This window comes from Mandrillus leucophaeus, unplaced genomic scaffold, assembly GCF_000951045.1.
Source record: "Mandrillus leucophaeus isolate KB7577 unplaced genomic scaffold, Mleu.le_1.0 Scaffold168, whole genome shotgun sequence".
NCBI lineage: Eukaryota > Metazoa > Chordata > Mammalia > Primates > Cercopithecidae > Mandrillus > Mandrillus leucophaeus.
Window position 1 is genome coordinate 299,966 of NW_012101676.1, and position 19,734 is coordinate 319,699.

General features: G+C 38.0%; 1 protein-coding gene across 1 annotated transcript in view; it reads left to right on the forward strand.

The window, feature by feature from the left end:
* The window catches only part of XPO4 (exportin 4), a 115,222-nt gene that overhangs the window by 27,648 nt on the left and 67,840 nt on the right, over positions 1-19,734 (forward strand). The window contains exons 4-6 of the mRNA XM_011976541.1: positions 3,937-4,075; positions 16,466-16,582; positions 17,299-17,452. Coding sequence (XP_011831931.1) covers positions 3,937-4,075; positions 16,466-16,582; positions 17,299-17,452 — 410 coding nt within the window. The remainder of the gene's footprint in view (positions 1-3,936; positions 4,076-16,465; positions 16,583-17,298; positions 17,453-19,734) is intronic.

A 19,734-nucleotide genomic window follows, 5' to 3' on the forward strand; every position in this document is an offset into this window, starting at 1 on the left:
TTCATTATGTATATGTGCGTGGTCTCTTACATTATCCAAAATAATCTCATTCTTTTTTTTCCCTTTTTATTTGTTTTTATTTTTTTTTAGAGACGGAACCTCGCTCTGTCACCAGGTTGGAGTGCAGTGGCGCGGTCTCGGCTCACTGCAACATCCGCCTCCTGGGTTCATGTGATTCTCCTGCCCCAGCCTCCCGAGTAGCTGGGGCTAGAGGTGCGCATCACCACACCCAGCTAATTTTTTTATCTTTAATAGAGACAGGGTTTCAGCATGTTGGCCAGGATGGTCTCGATCTCTTGACCTCATGATCCTCCCACCTCAGCCTCCCAAAGTGCTGGGATTACAGGCGTCAGCCACCGTGCCCGGCCTTCTTTTTATTTTTATTTTTAATTGAGACAGGGTCTTGCTGTGTTGTCCAGGCTGGTCTTGAACTCCTGAGCTCAAACAGTCCTCCTGCCTCAGTACCCCAAAGTGCTGGGATTGCAGGAATGAGCCACCGTACCTGGCCTGAATTAATCTCATTTTAAAATCATTTTGATAATTTAGAAGCTAAAGTAATTAGCTTCATTGTAGAGTTGATTGTAGGGTTCCACATTGAAATAGCTCACACATTATCTATCTCTATCTATCTATCTATCTATCTATCTATCTATCTATCTATCTATCTATCTATCTATCTATCTACCTATCTATCTTGATTGTAGGCTTCCACATTGAAATAGCTCACACATATCTATCTATCCATCCATCCATCCATCCATCCATTTATTTTTTTTAAATTTTTAATTGTTTTCTTTTTTCTCGAGACAAAGTCTTGTTTTGTCCCCCAGGCTAGAGTGCAATGGCGCGAACTTGGCTCACTGCAACCTCCGCCTCCTGGGTTCCAGCGATTCTACTGCCTCAGCCTCCCGAGTAGCTGGGATTACAAGCACACACCACCATGCCTGGCTAATTTTTTGCATTTTTAGTAGAGATGGGATTTCACCATGTTGGCCAGGATGGTCTTGATCTCCTGACCTCGTGATCCGCCCGCCTCGGCCTCCCAAAGTGCTGGGATTACAGACTTGAGCCACCGCGCCCGGCCATCTCCAACTTTTTTTTAAGGAGAGAGTCTCACTGTGTTGCCCAGCCCGGAGTGTGGTGGCAAACTTTCAGCAAAGTGGAAAGAAGAGTATAATGAAGGCATACAACCTTTTTCTAGTAGAGGCTCAGTTAACATTTTGTCACATTTTTTATTTCTCTCTTATGTATATATACATTTTTCACCCTTAACTATTTGAGAGTGCCACAGACATCATGATACTTTAGCCTTAAAGTCTTTGAACATGTCTCTTCTGAAAGCATAATCTCAATACTTTTGGTATAATTGATGTATTTACATGATCTAACAGTTCTGATTCCATATTCTGGGTTTCCCAATTGTCTGAATAGTATTTATATCCTTTTTCCTTTTTATAGGTTTTTTGTTTTTGTATTGCAGTCTATCTGTTGCTTCAGATCTATTAATACTTGCTTTATTTAGGTACAGTAGGTTATTTTTTAATCTAGGTGAGCCAGAGATGATACAACGTATTTAGTTGTCATGTCTCTTGTAATCTAGAATAGTTGTGTGCTCTTTTTTGCCTTTCATGACACAGATATGTGTATCTTGTAGAATGCCCTACAGTGTGGATTAGAGTCAAGTTAAACGTTTTTGGCATACTGCATAGGTAGAATTCTATAGGCTATGTAGTAAACTATTACATAAATAATGTGTACTTCCCAGTATGTGCACATAATTTTTTCTTTTTTTTGTTTTCCTCTTAATTGAAATAAAATTTGTATAGAGTGAAATGCACAATGCCCTTTATTAAAGAGGCAAGTGTAGCATAGTGGTCAAGAAAGGGGTTTGCACCTACTTCCGCCACTTAACTCTGCAATGCTGGGCAGATCACTTCTTTGTGCGTTAATTTCCTGATTTGATTTTTTTGTTTGTTTTTGAGACAGAGTCTTGCTCCGTTGCCCAGGCTGGAGTGCAGTGGCACAATCTCGGCTCACTGCAAGCTCTGCCTCCCGGGTTCATGCAGTTCTCCTGCCTCAGTATCCCGAGTAGCTGGGACTACAGGTGCCTGCCACCGGGCCCGGCTAATTTTTTTTGTATTTTTTTAGTAGAGACAGGGTTTCACCATGTTAGCCAGGATGGTCTCTATCTTCTGACCTCGTGATCCGCCCACCTTGGCCTCCCAAAGTGCTGGGATTACAGGCGTGAGCCACCACGCCTGGCCTTCTGATTTGATTTTTAAATGGAGTGAATAATAGTAGTATTATCATGAGGATTAGATGTGTTAATACTTGTGAAACTAGTTCATATAAATTCTTGCATATAGTAAGCATTCAATAAATGGTAGCTATTATTCATTCTACTAAAAATTTTAATTCTTGCCAATAGAGATATTTGAAACTATCTTTGTGTATGTTTGTAGTCATGGTCTTCAGCTTTATGTATGTTTTCTAGTAGTAGTCAGTGCCTATGAAACTATTCTGTCTTCTTAAAAGTACAGAAATTCCCTTTGGCCAACTAATATTCTTACACATAGTAGGATCTCTGCATTTATTTGCTTAATGAATGAAAGATGAATGGTTCAAGTGTATGTTTTGAAGGAATGTTTTTTCACTTCAGTCTTGACGATAGGGAGACGTGTTTATTCATCTGTATAAATATCTAATAAATGCATGTTATGCAGCAGGCAGTGTGCTTTGCATATGCTAGTGTGCATAGAATGGGCAGCTGATCTGGGAGCTAGTGAACCAGTAGTAACAGATATGTCATGTCATGTGAGGGTGCCGTGGGAACCCTGAGTAATAACTTTCTGGAGAAAGTGACATCACAATCTTGGGAGAGGGACTAGAAGTTCAGAGGCCTGGAAGTGCACGAGTGTGGAGTGAGGAAGTGAAAGGTCAATATGTCTGCAGGTGTGAGTGTGTGTGGAAGGACAGACGTCAAGGAGAGGAGCAGCCACCAGTGGCTGTAGGTGGGTGTCCAAACTGGGACACTTTGGAGAGTGAAATAAAGAACTATTAATAATTATTTGGGGCAACAGTTAAATTGAGGCTGTCCCAGGAAAGCTAGAATGGTTCCCACTGCTTGTAAGCCATGTTAAGGGGTTTGAGTTTATTCCAGGGGCACATGGTGGCTCTATCTTTGTGGGATTCTAGAGGCTAGATTATAAAGTTTGGGAGTATGTTTTCTGATCCTTGTCTTTCAGAAAAGATTGTGAAAAGTCAATTAAGTTTCTGTGCCCTTGTGGTCAAATGGGCTTGGTAAAATGCCTCCACTTGGGACGGGTGCTTCTGTCATCACATGAAGGAACAGAACCTAGATATGAACGTTTTGAATGTGTGTGTTTTACAATTTTATGTTTCCATAATGATGTATCTTGGATAGCTAGTATGTTGCCTTTAAACATTAAAGGGAAATGGGATTTAGGATAGATTAGTGGTTGTAGATGTAGGTTAGATCAGAATTTATCTCCAAACTAGTGGAATCTTAATCTTAGTGATTTTTTTTCCCTACAAATATTTAACAGGGAGCTGACTTACATCTGTTGAATGCTTCCTGGAGCAAATAACACTTGTGTAGTGCTTAGTATGTACTGGGCACAGCTCTAGGAACATTTAACCCTTATAATAACACTAGCAGTGTTATTCTCATTTTACAGATGAGAAAACCAAGGCCCTGAGCGCTAACTGTCTTGCCCAGGGTCATACAGCCCGTCCACAATGGAGCCTGGGATTGAACCCAGGCCTCCTGGCTTTGGAGTCTGTACATAACCATTTGGCTCTGCTACTCTCACATGTAAGCAATGTTATTAGTAGCTACAGGAATAGAGAGAAGTTTGGAAGTATTCTTGTATTAGATTTAGGTAAATTTTTCATAATGATTTTTATGTTTTACAGCCTTCAAAAGTATGTTCGGGAACAGATTCTACTAGCAGTAGCAGTAATTGTAAAAAGAGGATCATTAGATAAATCAATTGACTGCAAAAGCATTTTTCATGAAGTCAGCCAGTTGATTAGTAGTGGCAATCCCACTGTGGTAAGTGTGCTGTTTGTATTTATAAATATTAACAATTTATATTTTCTGTTACACAAATAGCATTATAGCAAGAGTAATGGATATCTACATAAACAAAAAAGTGAAAAAGCTATCAGTCAAGCAATTTTCATTTGTTCAGGTTTTCTTCTAGTCTTTTTTTTTCTTTTTTTTTTTTGAGACAGAGTTTTGCTCTTGTTGTCCAGGCTGGAGTGCAATGGCTCAATCTTGGCTCATGGCAACCTCTGCCTCCTGGGTTCAAGCAGTTCTCCTGTCTCAGCCTCCAGAGTAGCTGGGATTACAGGCATGTGCCACCACGCCTGGCTAATTTTGTATTTTTAGTAGAGACAGGGTTTCTCCATGTTGGTCAGGCTGGTCTCAAACTCCCAACCTGAGGTGGTCCGCCCGCCTTGGCCTCCCAAAGTGCTGGTATTACAGGTGTGAGCCACCGCGCCTGGCCTAGTCTTTTTAAATATATGTACATAATATAAATGTGGTGTACTTTGCTTTTTTGTTTGGTTCTGTATTTTCCATGTTGCCATAAATATTCATAATCATGATTTTAATTGTTATAAAATATTATAAGCTAATATGCCATAATATCGTTAACCATTTCTATTGAACTTTGTTTTGCCATTTCTAATAAACCTTTGATAGCTACTAGTGATTACAGAAGTGTTTGAATAAAATAGAAAATATCTGACATAACAAAAATAATTAAAAGTTGCTGTCCTAATAGGCCATTGGACTTTAGCAGTTACTGTCAACTGAACAAATTAGGGATCACTGTTCTTGGCTGAATTACTTTGGGAAGCCTGTTCCCCCACCCTCTCCACTCTCCTGTCTACCTTTTAGAGAGCTGGAGTTGTGCCTGGAGAGTGGCTTTTTGGTTGTAATCACTCTGAGGCAGGAGGAGCTGTGGTTGCTTTTAATGATTAGCTGTGATTCTTGGTTTTTTTTTTGGTTTTTTTTTTTTTTTTGAGACGAAGTCTGGCTCTGTCGCCCAGGCTGGAGTGCAGTGGCCGGATCTCAACTCACTGCAAGCTCCACCTCCCGGGTTTACAACATTCTCCTGCCTCAGCCTCCCGAGTAGCTGGGACTACAGGCGCCCGCCACGTCGCCCGGCTAGTTTTTTGTATTTTTTTTAGTAGAGACGGGGTTTCAATGTGTCAGCCAGGATGGTCTCGATCTCCTGACCTCGTGATCCGCCCATCTCGGCCTCCCAAAGTGCTGGGATTACAGGCTTGAGCCACCGCGCCCGGCCTATTCTTGGTTTAACCTATCAGCTTTTATCACCTGAATGATATTTCACTCATATAGAATTGAGATTGGTAATACTTGGCCGTTCTGAGTCTCGGATATTAAATCTTTTAAGTGTTTTGGGTAGCTTATTACCTTAACATTTTTAAACCATTTTAAAGATATCTATGTGAGGCTATATGCCGTATAACTGTTTGTTAATTCCTTTTGTCTTCATTGGCCCCTCAGTTAGTGGATGTGATTTTCACCGTGTAGTTGACGCTTTGAGGTTGAGATGCAGTGGTGCATTTTAGGAGGGCCATATACATTGTCCCTTGCTTTCCACAATATCTTCGATCTCTTTTCTCCTGCCTTTGTATCCACCACTTTTCACTGCACACAGCTATGCACTCACCTCACTGTCCCAGCCATCTGCTTCCACTCTGCTTAGGACCGCAGACTGATACCCCAGGAGTCTAGAGCCACGGAATCTGTAAGCAAGCTGGTCAGGACTTTGGAACTTACTATGTATGTCCTAAGTGTTTTTTGTTTTCCTTAGAAATTCATCCGTGGTCATGTGTTTGTTCTTTTTTTCCCCTTAACTTTATTGAGAAGTAATTTACATGCATTACTATGTCTAAAATGCACGCCTCGTTAAGTTGTGACAGTTGTGTGTACCAGTAAACTCCTACCATAGTCAAGATACAGAACATGTTTATTTACATCTTGATGTTTTATTGTGTGATGTTACGTTTTATGCCATTTTTGTGGCAAATTTCCTCAAGAGTAGTGCTGTCCAGTAGAACTTACTGTGTTGAAAGAAGTGTTGGATGTCTGTGCTCCCTAATATGTAGCCGCTACGCTGGCCACTTGCGGCAGTTGGTCATGTGAAATGTGGCTAGGGTGACTGAAGAACTGAATTTTCTAATCTTTTAAATTTTAATTTAAATTCAAATAGCCACACGTAGTTAGTGACAGACATACTGGATGGTGTCGTTCTACAGACTGATAATCTAGTTTTATGGCCCTTTTACTTAATCTTAGTATTGTGAAATTTAGTTTTTTTGTATAAAACTAATACATTTGAAAGTATATATGTTTGAATCTTTACATTCTATAAGTCATTTTGATTTTGTTTTATGAAGTGGGACTATTTCTTGAAAGTAATCACCTAAGAAGGGTTCATATTAAATTTTCGAGGTGAAAATTATGGGGAGCTCCTTTTTTTTAAATTTAAGAGACAGGGTGTGATGCAGTGGTGCATAGCTCACTGCAGCCTCAGTCTCCTGGGCTCAACCAGTCCTCCCACCTCCCACCTCAGCCTCTCGAGTAGCTGGGATTAAGGTACAGGCTACTTACTGTACCTGGGTAGGAAGCTTTTTTTTTTTTTGAGATGGGGTCTCACTTGCTCTGTTGCACAGGCTGTGCAGTGCAGTGTTATGATCACAGCTCACTGCAGCCCCGAAGTCATGGGCTCAGGCTTCCCACCTTAGTCTCCTAAGTAGCTGGGACTATAGGCACAAGCCACCACTCCTGGCTAATTTTAAACATTTTTTTGTACAGACAAGGTTTCACTATGTTGCCCAGGCTGGTCTTGAACTCCTGGGCTCAAGTGATTCTCTCGCCTCAGCCTTCCAAAATGCTGGGATTACAAATAGGAGCCACCGTGCCTGGCCATGGGAAGCTATGTAGTGTAAATTGTGGTGGTAGACATAGTCTCCATTTCTGATCAGTGTGTTGTGAGCTTTTCAGTTGACTGTAAAAGCATTTTTCATGAAGTCAGCCAGTTGATAAGTAGTGGTAATCCCACTGTGGTTAAGTGTGCTATTTGTATTTATAAATCTTAACAATTTATATTTTCTGTTACACAAATAGCATTATAGCAAGAGTAATGGATATCTACATAAACAAGTGAAAAAGTCATCAGGCAATTTTCATTTGTTTAGGTTTTCTTCTAGTCTTTTTTAATGTATATACATAATACAGATGTGATGTACCTTGCTTTCTCATTTGATTCTGTATTTTCCATGTTGCCATAAATATTAATCATTATTTTAATTGTTATGAAATATTATAATCTAATATACTATAATAGTCAAATATACCAAATATAATATACCAAATATTATAAGCTTTGTTCATGAGATGCTGATGCTTCAGCAGTACCTACGCGAGTTGTATAATGGTAATCTTGTCATTTCTATGAATTTTGTTAGAATTTGCTTCCACACTAATGGCCATGTGCATTATCCAATGGTGTTCATCATAGATAGCCTGGGGAAAAAGAAGTGGTCGATAGACGTAGATAAAACTAGCAGAGAAAAGGTTTGCAACTGAGGCTGCTACTTGGAAATATTATCTTTACCCCTAATACTCTGAATCAAGTTGCCCTTCGTATTTTAGATTTCACATAAGAACATCTTGTTTCATTTTGACCGGCTGCAGTAAAAGAGTCCAGCTCATTGTGATAGACAGGATTTAAACTTGAGGAACATTACTAGTAACTCTGAGATCTATCTATTTATGACTAATACCTTTCCCTTGTTTGTTTGGTGATCATTCCAGCCAGGGTTTTGGTATTGGGGTAGAATTTATGCGGCCTGCCCTCACCCCCTACAAGTAGCTTGTTAGTACTGGGACGGCACAGGCAAAGGATCAAGAGTTCCTTGCCTCTCTCAGGAATGAGCACATACTTGGGAACTGAGTTCTCTGCTTCCTTTCCCCTTGGGTAATTTGACCCAGCACAAAAACTAGTCCCACTGCAACCTGGCAATTGGATTTTTTTTGAGCCGCTGAAATAACTGATCTTCTGAGAATGATTGGAACAGATGTCACTGTTCAGTTAGATAGGATTTTGCTCTCTTCATAGTGTGTACACTTTGAGAATAGTGGATAAATGTAATATTCTCATGAAAGACTCCAAAGATATTTTTAAAGTCAAATTTCTTCCTTTCTTTTTTTTTTCTTTTGAGACTGGGTCTTGCTCTGTTGCCTAGGTAATGGAGTGCAGCGGTGCAGTCCTGGCTTACTGCAGCCTTGACCTCCGCATGCTCAGGCAATTCTTCCACCTCAGCCTCTTGAGGAGCTGGGACTACAGGTGCACGCCACCCCACTGAGCTATTTTTTTATATTTTTGTAGAGACAGGGTGTTGCTACGTTGCCCAAGCTGGTCTCGAACTTCCAGGCTCAAGCATTCAGCCCGCCTTGGCCTCCCAAAGATCACAGGTGTGAGCCACCATGCCTGGCCGAAAGTCAAATTTTTAATACCAGGGCTGAGAACTACTATAATAGTAGGAAATCAATAGTGGGAAGTAGAATTTAATTTCAGGATTGCGGGATGGAATTTATTTTGGCGACTGTATTAAAAACATTAAATGTGAAAAATATTCTCTGCTTTATATGGCAAGTTAAATGCATACACTGTCCCTATTTGTCCTTGCCTAGTAGCTTGAAACTAGCTCATTAGGAAGGCCTAAAAAATGAAGTTGAGACATTTTCATATATCATCCTCTCTTCTTCTTGGACTGTTAAGAATTTGTAAGTGGTTCAAGAATTTACTTAATATTTTCTTAGTCTCAGACATAAATGACAGTGAACAAGATGATTAAAACCTCTGTAAGAAAGGAGAATGATAACTGATCAGAACATTGATTTAGTATTGGCTAAAAACTTTCTTTATAAAGGTGATTTTTAAGAGAGATTTGAAAAGTAGAGAAAATTAACTGAAGGTTTTCTATAGATGAAGAAAGAGTTGACCTCATGAACCATTAAATTAGGTAACTAATTTTCCCCTCACATCTCTTCTAGAGAGACATTTCGATCGACCGTCATTGGCCAGAAACTGTCTGTGTGTAGTCTGGCTTTTCCCCCTTCGCTTTTGAAGCGTATTGGTTTCATTTGTTTGTTTTGTTGTTTTAGAAACAGGGCCCCGCTCTCTCGCCTAGGCTGAAGTGCAGTGACATGTTCATAGCTCACTGCTGCCTCGGTCACCTGGGCTCAAGTGATCCTCTCACCTCAGCTTCAGCTGGGATTATTGGTACGTGCCACTGTACCTGGCTAATTTTAAAATTCTTTTGTAAAGGTGAGGTCTCACTATGTTGCCCAGGCTGTCTTGAGCTCCTGACCTCAAGGTGATCCTCCTGTCTCAGCCTTATATGTGTGACCCACCACGCCCAGCCAAGAATTGATTTTTGATGGTCCATTTCCCTGTACTCATCTCATGTTTGCATTTATACAGGTTTAGAGGCAGTGTACTATAATAGAACACTGATTTTGGATTCACACTTGGGTTTAAATCCCAGCTCTACCATTTATTGCCAACCTAACTTAAATTAACTTCTCTAGGCATTAGTTCACTAATATGTAAAATAAATGTGATAATATTCACTTCTATTCAGCAAGTATTTGTGTTCTCTCCCTAGTAGTCTGTCACTGCTTTCTTCATAGAATCTTGGGAAGTGAACTATAGTAAATCATGTGTTTTTCTCTCCAACAATATTTTAAGTATGGAAAAGCAGAAGAAAATGTTTATGCTATGAGTGAAAACTAATCATTTGTGTGTGGGTTTTTTTTGAGACGGAGTCTCGCTCTGTCACCCGGGCTGGAGTGCATTGGCATGATCTCAGCTCACTACAACCTCTGCCTCCTGGGTTCAAGCGATTCTCATGCCTCAGCCTCCCGAGCAGCTGGGACTACAAGCGCATGCCACTATACCAGGCTAATTTTTATATTTTTAGTAGAGATGGGGTTTTGCCATTTGTGCCAGGCTGGTTTCGAACTCCTGACCTCAAGTGATCTACCCACTTCAGCCTCCCAAAGTGCTGGATTACAGGTGTGAGCCACCACACTCTGCCAATTTGTGCGTGTTTTTAAAAAATACAGGTAACCAACACATTAGCCTTTCTTTAAATGCTTTCAGAATTTTCTTAAAGACTTGGTTCTCTACAGTTTTATGGAAAGATTATATCTAATTTGTATAAAAAATGATGTATTCTTCGTTAATTCTTGCCTGTATGGTTATTAAATGATATGTTGTTTCAAGCTTGTGGGCAGTTATGATGTTTTCCTTCCATGATTTTAAAGGTTACCATGGTTATTTCGTCTCAGTTTGCAGTAGTGTCAGACCTGCTGTCAGTACTAACTTGGGAGGGATATGGAAACTTGCCTTCCTAGGAAAGTAGCAGACTTTTTTTTTATTTTAAGTTAAAATTTTAATCTGTATTTAAATATATAATCCGTATTTGTCTTATTTCCTTTGAAAGCGGTAGGCATACGTTAAATCACTTTTAAAGCTGTTTAATTTAGCATTTAAGTATCCTTTCTTCCTCTTTGCCATACTAGAGAGAAGTGGGTGAGAAATTCACGTGTCTACGGCAGCCCCTGGATGTGATAGCCAAGTTAATCTCTCTTATCATAAGTCTCATTGATGTTTGCATAGAAGAGCAGCTGGAAGTCTGCTTTATGTATGGCAACCTTTCATAAAGTTTATTCTTGGTAATAAAGCTCCTGGGGTAAGAGCCAGGCTATTATAAGAGACAATCCTCTCTCTGAACAAGAGTATTTTATTTTGTCAGCTGGAGCTAGTGTTTGAGTATCTTGGGCTTGTGACAGTAAGCTGGTGAGTGAGGCAAGCTATCTCTGAAGGGCATTTTTTCACTAGCTTGAAATTAATGGCTTTTGCTAGAAATAAATGAGAATACTGCTATAAGACTTTCAGTGTGAAGATAAGAGTTACTTAAATTGTTAGCCCGTGAATTAACTTGTGAATTTTCAGTACTTCAATGAAAGAAGACAATTAGGCTTTTTTTTATAACCTTGACACCTCATTACATTGGTCTTCTACTTGTTTGACATATTAAAATTTTCTTGTAGAAATGTCTAAATAACCAAAAAATAGGGAACACATCATTTATTTTCCAACTTCTGTTGTGTTAACATGGTGCTGGGCATAGAAATAAACATTGATTCATTAATCCAAATAGCATTTACTGAACATCTGCTGTATTGCTTTAATTATCGATACAGCTTCAGTTATAGCTTTCTTTTTTAAGTGGTGTAACACATTTAGTAATTTTAATTTTGCAGAATGTAGATCATCATCAAGGAATAGAATTTAAAAAAGCCGAAATAGGTGGTGGTTATTTTTTATGATAATGATAAAAAATACAGCTGCTACTTTACCTTCTTGTAACCTGGTGTAATTACATGGTATTTTTAAGCATTATCCAATTTGAGCCTTAGGACAATTACGCAACTTAGGAAGGGCAGAGGGTGGTAGCCCTTATTATAGGTGAGAAAGCTGAGGTCAAGGTACATGAAGGGCTTTGACCACAGTTATTTGAAGAAGGAAATCTTGGACTGTTAGAGCCCAGATTTTCTAACTGATTCAAACAGGATTCTTGTATTGGACTCCTAAGAGAGTCCTGCGGAGTGTTTTTATTTATAATTTATTTTAGATGTAATTTTAATAAATTTTCTTTGGTTTCTAACTTGTGAGCAAATGAAAATGATCCATTTAGAACTACACGTTAGTGGCAGTCAAATTGCCAGCAGCAGTGAATGATAGACAACAACAAAGGATGGCTGAGAAAAGCTATGAAGCAGACATAAATCAACAAGCATTGGGATCTGGCACCACGCTGCCAACGGGTGGAAGGCTCCTTATGTTTTGGTAGCTTCCAAGTAGTCACTTAACTATAATATCATATAATAATTGCCATAGAAATAATTCCTTAAGAAAAATTTATAGGAGGTTTCATTAAAAATATTTGCTTGCTGCATTTACAAAATTAACAGATATTAACTTAATTCTTTATGATCTTAGATAAGTGAAGTATTGTTGTATTAACCTCTTAGAAGTCTTAAGATTTGTATTTTATACTGAGCAAATTCCTGTGAATTTTAGTATGGCAGTCTTTTATCAATCAGTTAGTCAACTTTGATCCGATTTCACTGACATTAATTAGTACAGCTTTTGTTTCCGGCTGTCTTAAGTATCAGAGCCACTGTCTCTGATAGGGAAAAATATCTAGCTCTGACTTTGACAAAGGCCAGAGAGGCAGCACTTGAAGATACTGGTCAGCAGAGGGTGAGTTCGGGGGTGCACTTGGGATGCCCACTGAGACCAGCTGACTGAAGGAGGCAGATAAGAACATTCTTCAAGGGTAAGAAAAGCTAAAGCTGGTGATCTCCTCTCGGCAGATTTGATGCTTTAATGTTTTTTCTTTCCTCTCTGTCCTGGGAAGAAGCTGTCCTCTGTTCTCCCTTGGGAGTTTTATTTTTGGCTTGCTTCCCTAGCGATCTTCATTACAACACAATGTGAGAGTAACTTCATTTTAAGGGGATTTAATCCATAATTAAATATTGAAAATGAGCAAACATATTTAGAAGTGAGTCCTAGACATTTAGTGATATGTTTAATTCCCCTATGAATAGGGAGAAATACTTTGTTGATATGTGTTGAAGTACTTTGCTCTCTTAATGTATAATCAGTGTTTAATTATTCATCATTCTCCAGGAGTCTCTATTCATTTGGCACCTTTGAGCCAGACTAGTGTAGTATAATTAATATTTATGATGGTAATCTCATATTCCTACAGGATTTCCAAATTAAGGAGAGCTTATGGTATTTGGTATCTTTTAATGATGAAAATATCCTATTGAGTTTTAGTTCTTTGGAAGCTGATAACTGTAGATACAGTCAAAGCCGGAATATTTGAGTTCTTGCAATACCTCTAACAATGCTGTATGATAATTTATTTTTATGTATTTCTTAAGTCTTTAAATGATGTATTTAAATAGAACACACTTGTTAGATTTTTTCTTTTTATTTCATAGGTATAAAGTGCAAAAGTAGAATGTAAAACTATATATGGGTTGATATCAATGGTATATAAAAATTTATATCTGTGCACTAAAAAATTAGAAAGCTATAAATGTTACAGTAGTAACTCCTGGATGATAGGATTGTAGACAATTTTATTTTCTTTGTGCTTTTCTATAATTTCTGGTTTTTCTAAGATAGAAGTATATTTTTGCAGGATGAAAAAATTATTTTAAAACAAAAGATTCTTATGTGTTCAGGGGGCTAAGCCTATAAGTGCATTTTGTTCTAAATTCTCATCGATTACGAATGTACTTGTTTTGTGGGTGAAGTTGTACTTCATTAGTGTGGAAGTTGGCTGTTTTGGAGGGATGTGTTCCTTGCTGTAACTAAAAAGCAGTTCCTTGCCACGGGCTCCTTGTTTTGTGTGATGAAGTTGGTAGTGGCTGTTCTGGAGGGATGTGTTCCTTGCTGTAACTAAAAAGCAGTTCCATGCCACGGGGCTCCTTGTTTTGTGTGATGAAGTTGGTAGTTGCTGTTTGGAGGGATGTGTTCCTTGCTGTAACTAAAAAGCAGTTCCATGCCACGGGGCTCCTTGTTTTGTGTGATGAAGTTGGTAGTTGCTGTTCTGGAGGGATGTGTTCCTTGCTGTAACTAAAAAGCAGTTCCATGCCACGGGGCTCCTTGTTTTGTGTGATGAAGTTGGTAGTTGCTGTTTTGGAGGGATGTGTTCCTTGCTGTAACTAAAAAGCAGTTCCATGCCACGGGCTCCTTGTTTTGTGTGATGAAGTTGGTAGTTGCAGGAGGAGCTTTAGCAGGGCTTTCACTTGTCGTTGCCCTGCCCGTCTCCTTCACTCATTTGTTTCTCATCTTGACCATAAACCACAAGTTATCTTGGGAAATGTTTGTTTCACGTGAAAAAGTAAAGCTTTTGTGAATACATATGGTTGTGATCATTAATTAGAGAGATGTTCCTGAAGACTTGAATATGGTGGTAGTTTCAAAATAAGGCATTTTGTGGTGAATGCAGTAAAACACAACCTGTGGAAAGTTGTAAATTACTTGTGAGTGGAAAGTTGTAAATTACTTGTGAAAAATTAGTATAGATTATTTATTTGTAAGAATAATAATTTGTTTAATGAGTGCTTCTAGCTTCTTTCAGCTTGCAGGTTTTTATATGTTGTGTGTGAATTCTGTTTTTAATAGGTTATCTCATCTGAGAGTCAGAAATTAATTTCTGTTTTTGGTAAGACAAGTTTTCTCAAACATTTAGATGTGTTTATAATGTTTTATTGACTGGAGTCTTAGGATAAGTGGAAAGCTAAGTCTAAATGAAAAAATGCTTTTAGGATCCTAGGATCTTGAGATTCATCATTACATCATTGTGAATTAACTTTTTTCTCCGAATCTCATTAATTTGATTTAACGTCTACTTTCCCCAAAGCCTAGCTGTGTTTAAAAATCATGTTTATAGTTGATCCTGATGTTATTTAAATGTATCTATCTAATGTTAATTGCTGGCACTATAATCATTACTCATTTTAAAAGAAAATTTTTGAAAACCATTTTGTTAACTACAAAATGAAGGGATTCTACTTTCTGAATGTTTGAGATCCCTTTAAACAGAAAACAACAGAAATATGTGATCAGCTGTTTTTCCTGTGAGAGGCCTCAGTGCCTGGCTTCTTTCTCTCCAAGAGCCTGGGGCCATACATAGGCAGTTAAATGGGTTTCTTGAAGATTTTGGGAGGAGGGGACGTTTTTATATTAAGTCATGTATATTTTGAAGTAAAATTACAAAGTGTGTGTGTTTATGCCAAACCAGTAGCATTCAGAGAACTTTCATTGTTGCATCTTTGATCACACCCCTGGATTCCCTCGAGAATTTCCGCTTACTTCCAGGTGTGGAAAAGTCTGAGACACTTCCTTCATGTGTGGGGTTTTGTGCCTTTCATAAATATTAGCTGTAATATTAGCTATATAATAAACAAGTCACGCTTGTTTTAGTTGAGATTAAGAGGCAAATAAGAATAAGTTTACTTTTCTTTTTGAGACGGAGTCTCACTCTGTTGCCCAGGCTGGAGTGCAGTGGCGCGATCTCGGCTCACTGCGACCTCCACCGCCCAGGTTCAAGCGATACTCCTGCCTTGGCGTCCCAAGTAGCTGAGATGACAAGTGCCCGCCATCATGCCCGGCTGATTTTTTCGTATTTTCAGTAGAGACGGAGTTTCACCGTGTTGGCCAGGCTGGTCTCGAACTCCTGATCTCAGGTGATCGCCTGCCTTGGCCTCCCAAAGTGTTGGGATTACAGACTGAGCCACTGTGTCCAGCCTATGTTTACATTTTTTTAAAGGAAAATTTCTGACATACACAAAATGGACAGATTGTCTATTAGTCACTCATGGAACCATCACTCACCTTCAACAGATATTTCATGCCAATTTTTAGGAATTTAATATCATTAAGTTATTTGCTAAGATTTGCCAAGATAAGTATCTGGAAGGTCAAGGTACTGACATCAGAAGCATTTCTGAACAAAGATGTTGCAGTTGGTGGGTGGGTATGACTGTGTTCAGCTGTTGGATAAGCTTGCATAAATAGTATCATCTTGACTTTAATCTTTCGGTTGTTCAGAGGTAGTGTGCATATTTCTGTTTAACTCCTGGAAAGTTGCCAAGATAATTTGTATCCTCTTTCCATCCTTGGTACCTTGACGCTAAATAGTCTGGGAATAAAATCAATGATTTCATATTAGGAGCCTGTTGGATAGAAACAATGAGAAGGAAAAATCTTCATTTTTCTATTTAAAAAATTTTGGGTATTACCTGGCTATAAAATTCTGGACACTGTAAAATTTGTTTCACTTTTCATCTATTTGGGAATGCATTTTACAAACAGAACAAGGAGTCAAACAAACATGGGTTGAAATCTCAGCTGGCCTTAGATAAGTACTCTGAGTCACTTCTCTCAAATGTAAAATGAGGATATAGATTGTTCTGCGAATTAAACAAAATAATACCTTCAACATTGATTATTTTAAAATACCGTTTGAATCCCACTATTGAATAGGAACAGTGTGTCCTGAGTTCAAGTGTGAGATGGATTTGTATAACAGCATTTGAGGAAGTACTATTAACACGGACCAGACGACTTAGAAAGGAGAGCTAATATTTATTTTGTCGTATCTAATTTTCTGACTGTTATGAGATCTAAAGACGCAGTGGAAGATCTAAAATTAGGGAGAAAATGTTCTGTTATGTTTGAACAAATGCATTGAAACAAAGCATTGAAACTGTAATGCCTCACAATTATTTCTTATCAAACAATTACAGCAAACTCTGGCCTGTTCTATTCTGACTGCACTATTGAGTGAATTTTCAAGTTCGAGTAAAACTAGCAACATTGGATTGAGCATGGAATTCCATGGTAACTGCAAAAGAGTTTTTCAGGTATTGGTAGTTTCGTTCTTGAGTTTTAATTATCGGATCATTCACTTTTTACTCCATCTATTCCTAATGACGTGAGAATATTTTTATGTAGTTGAATGATAGCCTGTACTTCAGGATTTGTTTTTTGATTTCAAAGGATACAGTAAAGTGATAGGTTTGGTGAATGCAGTTGATGCTTTAAAATTACTCGTTTAATTCTAGTCTTAAAAAAATACTTCTATAAAGATCTTTAGTTTATTATTTATTTCTTATTGTGTTTAGATATAACTAATTCAGTTGATGGGACTCTGCTGGCCTTAAAAATAGGTCTGGAAGAATGCCAGAAGGCCATGTATTTCAAACGTTATTGCAGATGGTGCGGGCTCTTTGTCTTGTATGTATTGTTTGGCTGTGGAGTAAAGTTATGTGAAGGCATTGGCTTAAATCCTAGGGCTCTGCACTATAGCAACTGACTCCTCCAGCTCTGCAGAAGTTGTCAAAGACTCTCTTCTCTATGGAAGTAGCATTTATATTCGAGTACATGAATTCCAGCTGGCGTCACTCGAAAGCTACTGCGATGTAAATTACAAGGAGAGGCCTAAAAATGGAACACGTTCTTAAGGAAATTGTGTTTTCCATTGGAAATTTTAAGGTGTTTGTTTTGTTTCATGATTCTAAAAGGGAATACATTTTGAATAAATTTTTCATATAAAATATTTGTGATTTATTGACTATAGGAAGAAGACCTTCGTCAGATCTTCATGTTAACTGTTGAAGTTCTGCAGGAGTTCAGCAGGCGGGAAAACCTCAATGCTCAGATGTCTTCAGTGTTTCAGCGTTACCTTGCACTCGCCAATCAAGTCTTGAGCTGGAACTTTCTTCCTCCAAATTATATCCTTTTAACAAATTAATAGTTTATCTGTGGTAATTTTCATAGGTGACTTAATTACAGCTTGGAGTCTTTAACCTCTGCAGCTTTTATAAAACATGTTGAAAGAAAATAAGATTTTTTTTAAGAAATAGAATTTAATTTCTTTATCTTACAATGCCAAAAGACAGTGGATACTAGAATAACACTAGAAAATTTAAAAGTTTATTTACTCCTTTGTAGAAGAAGTTTGAATACTGGATACTAGAATGATACTAGAAAATTTAAAAGTTTATTTACTCCTTTGTAGAAGAAGTTAGAATATACAGAAACGTGGTGGATGACGGAGCTATTGCTAATCTAGAATTAGCAATATTCTTAGGGAAGGAAAAGAAAACAGGTAGAAAGTACCTTTTAAGAAACTGAATCATTTTTTCCTTCGACATGTAATTATGTCTGATTTTTTGTTTGACTGACTGAAAGCTAGTTTGGAGTGCAGTGTAGATAATAAGTTAGTAATATGTTTGTTCTTCAAGGGCCTTTACCGGTATAAAAAGATGAGAATTTTGCTTTTAGGAAATTATTCAGAAGTTTAAGTGGGTTGTATTATCAATGCATGTATCTGCTTTTTAAATTAGTTACTTAAAGTAGAGATACTTGTGTTTCATAAACTTTAAGGAACCGCTGTCTCATCTGCGGTGCTAGGACGTCTGCTGCCTGTTGATAATAGTATACAGTGGCTACCCATTTGCTGTGTGAAGTCCGATAGATCTGGATTCAAGCCTCTGCTGATCTTAGGGAAATCTCCTGGGCCTCTCTGAGTCCCAGCTTTTCCAAATGTAAAATGGGGGTGTGGATTGTTGTGTGGATTAAATGAAACTGCATTTAAAACACTCAGGAGTTACTTGCTATTTATTGAGCTCTATAATAGCCCCTTGAATTAAATAGTTCATTATATAACTAGGGGTCTTTTACACTCTTCTTTGTTGATCCAGTACGTCTCTGCAGTATAGGAAATTTAATGTGACCTGTTCTAGATGTCTTTAATCTGGGAGTCTGTTCAGAAGAAAAAGACCGATGATAAGCAGACAGGAAATAGATGTGAAGTCACATCAGAGATCTTTATTGTAACAGAGCCAAGAGGAGCTACGTTTACATACATAGAAACTCACTAATTATTTGTGGCTGGTAAAATTATGACATTTAAGGAGTGTGGTGGGGTGTAACTCCTTCTTCCTTTTAAACTTAGTCTATTCACGTAGTAGAAAGGCTGTGTCAGTTAAAGTGCGTCTGACTCCTTCAACCATGAGTTCCCCAGGTTTCTTTCCTAAAAGCGGTCATGTGAGCTGCTGCGTTGTGGGGCAAAGCTTACAGCAAGGTCAGTCACCGTTTCCTTTTATTCTTATTCTGTAATCATCTTTCTCCTAATAATCAACTTTTGTCTTTAATATATTACCTTAATTCTTTCTGGTTGTCAAGAGGTGCCTAATTGCTTAGGTTTGCTTTTTAAGAAATTTTCCCTTTCAGTGTGTCAATATTTTTGTTCCAGGTTTTTTTTTTTCTTTCTTTCTCTTTTTTTTTAAAATAAAGTTGGTAAGACAGACTTTATTCAGGGGAGCCAATGGTGATAGCTGTGGGGACCACCACAACAGGATCTTGCAGTTGGGGAGAGAGATTGGATTCAACTTCTTGCTCCAGTGTTTTCAGTGGGGAAAGAAAAGATACTGAAAAACCTTGAGACATATTTTAAAAATATCAGTCCATATGGAGCTATCAAAATATTAATTATACATGTAGGGAAAAAAATCAACAAAAGTTACACTGCATATATTTTAAAGTGTCTGTTTTAAGGGAAATACAGTTGGTAGAGAGTGACTATTTCATAAAAAGAAACAGTTCTCTGGGAGTTTGGAAACAAAGCTTGTCTAAAAGATACACACACACAAAATATTTTATAAAGTACTTAGGTAAAGCTTTGGAAAACCTGTCATCTGAAAATGATAAGCAATACTGCAGTGTTGCCAAAGGAAATAATTCCTTGTTGAAAGAAAGTATATCTTGGTTTTCGACTTGAGGATATTCTGCTTCATGGCTTATAAGTGAGTTCTTGTGTGACCTTTTCATATAGTGCCATTTGTTGGCTGACTACACTACAGCTAAGTATTCTTTGAGTGGATTAACTTTAAGTGTGGGAGAAAGAACTTGGCAGTGAGATTAAACTAAGCTACAGATTTAGCACTCATTAGGGAAATCAATTTCAAGGAACTCAATTCTGACTAATTTCTAATTTTGGCAATTACCTGGA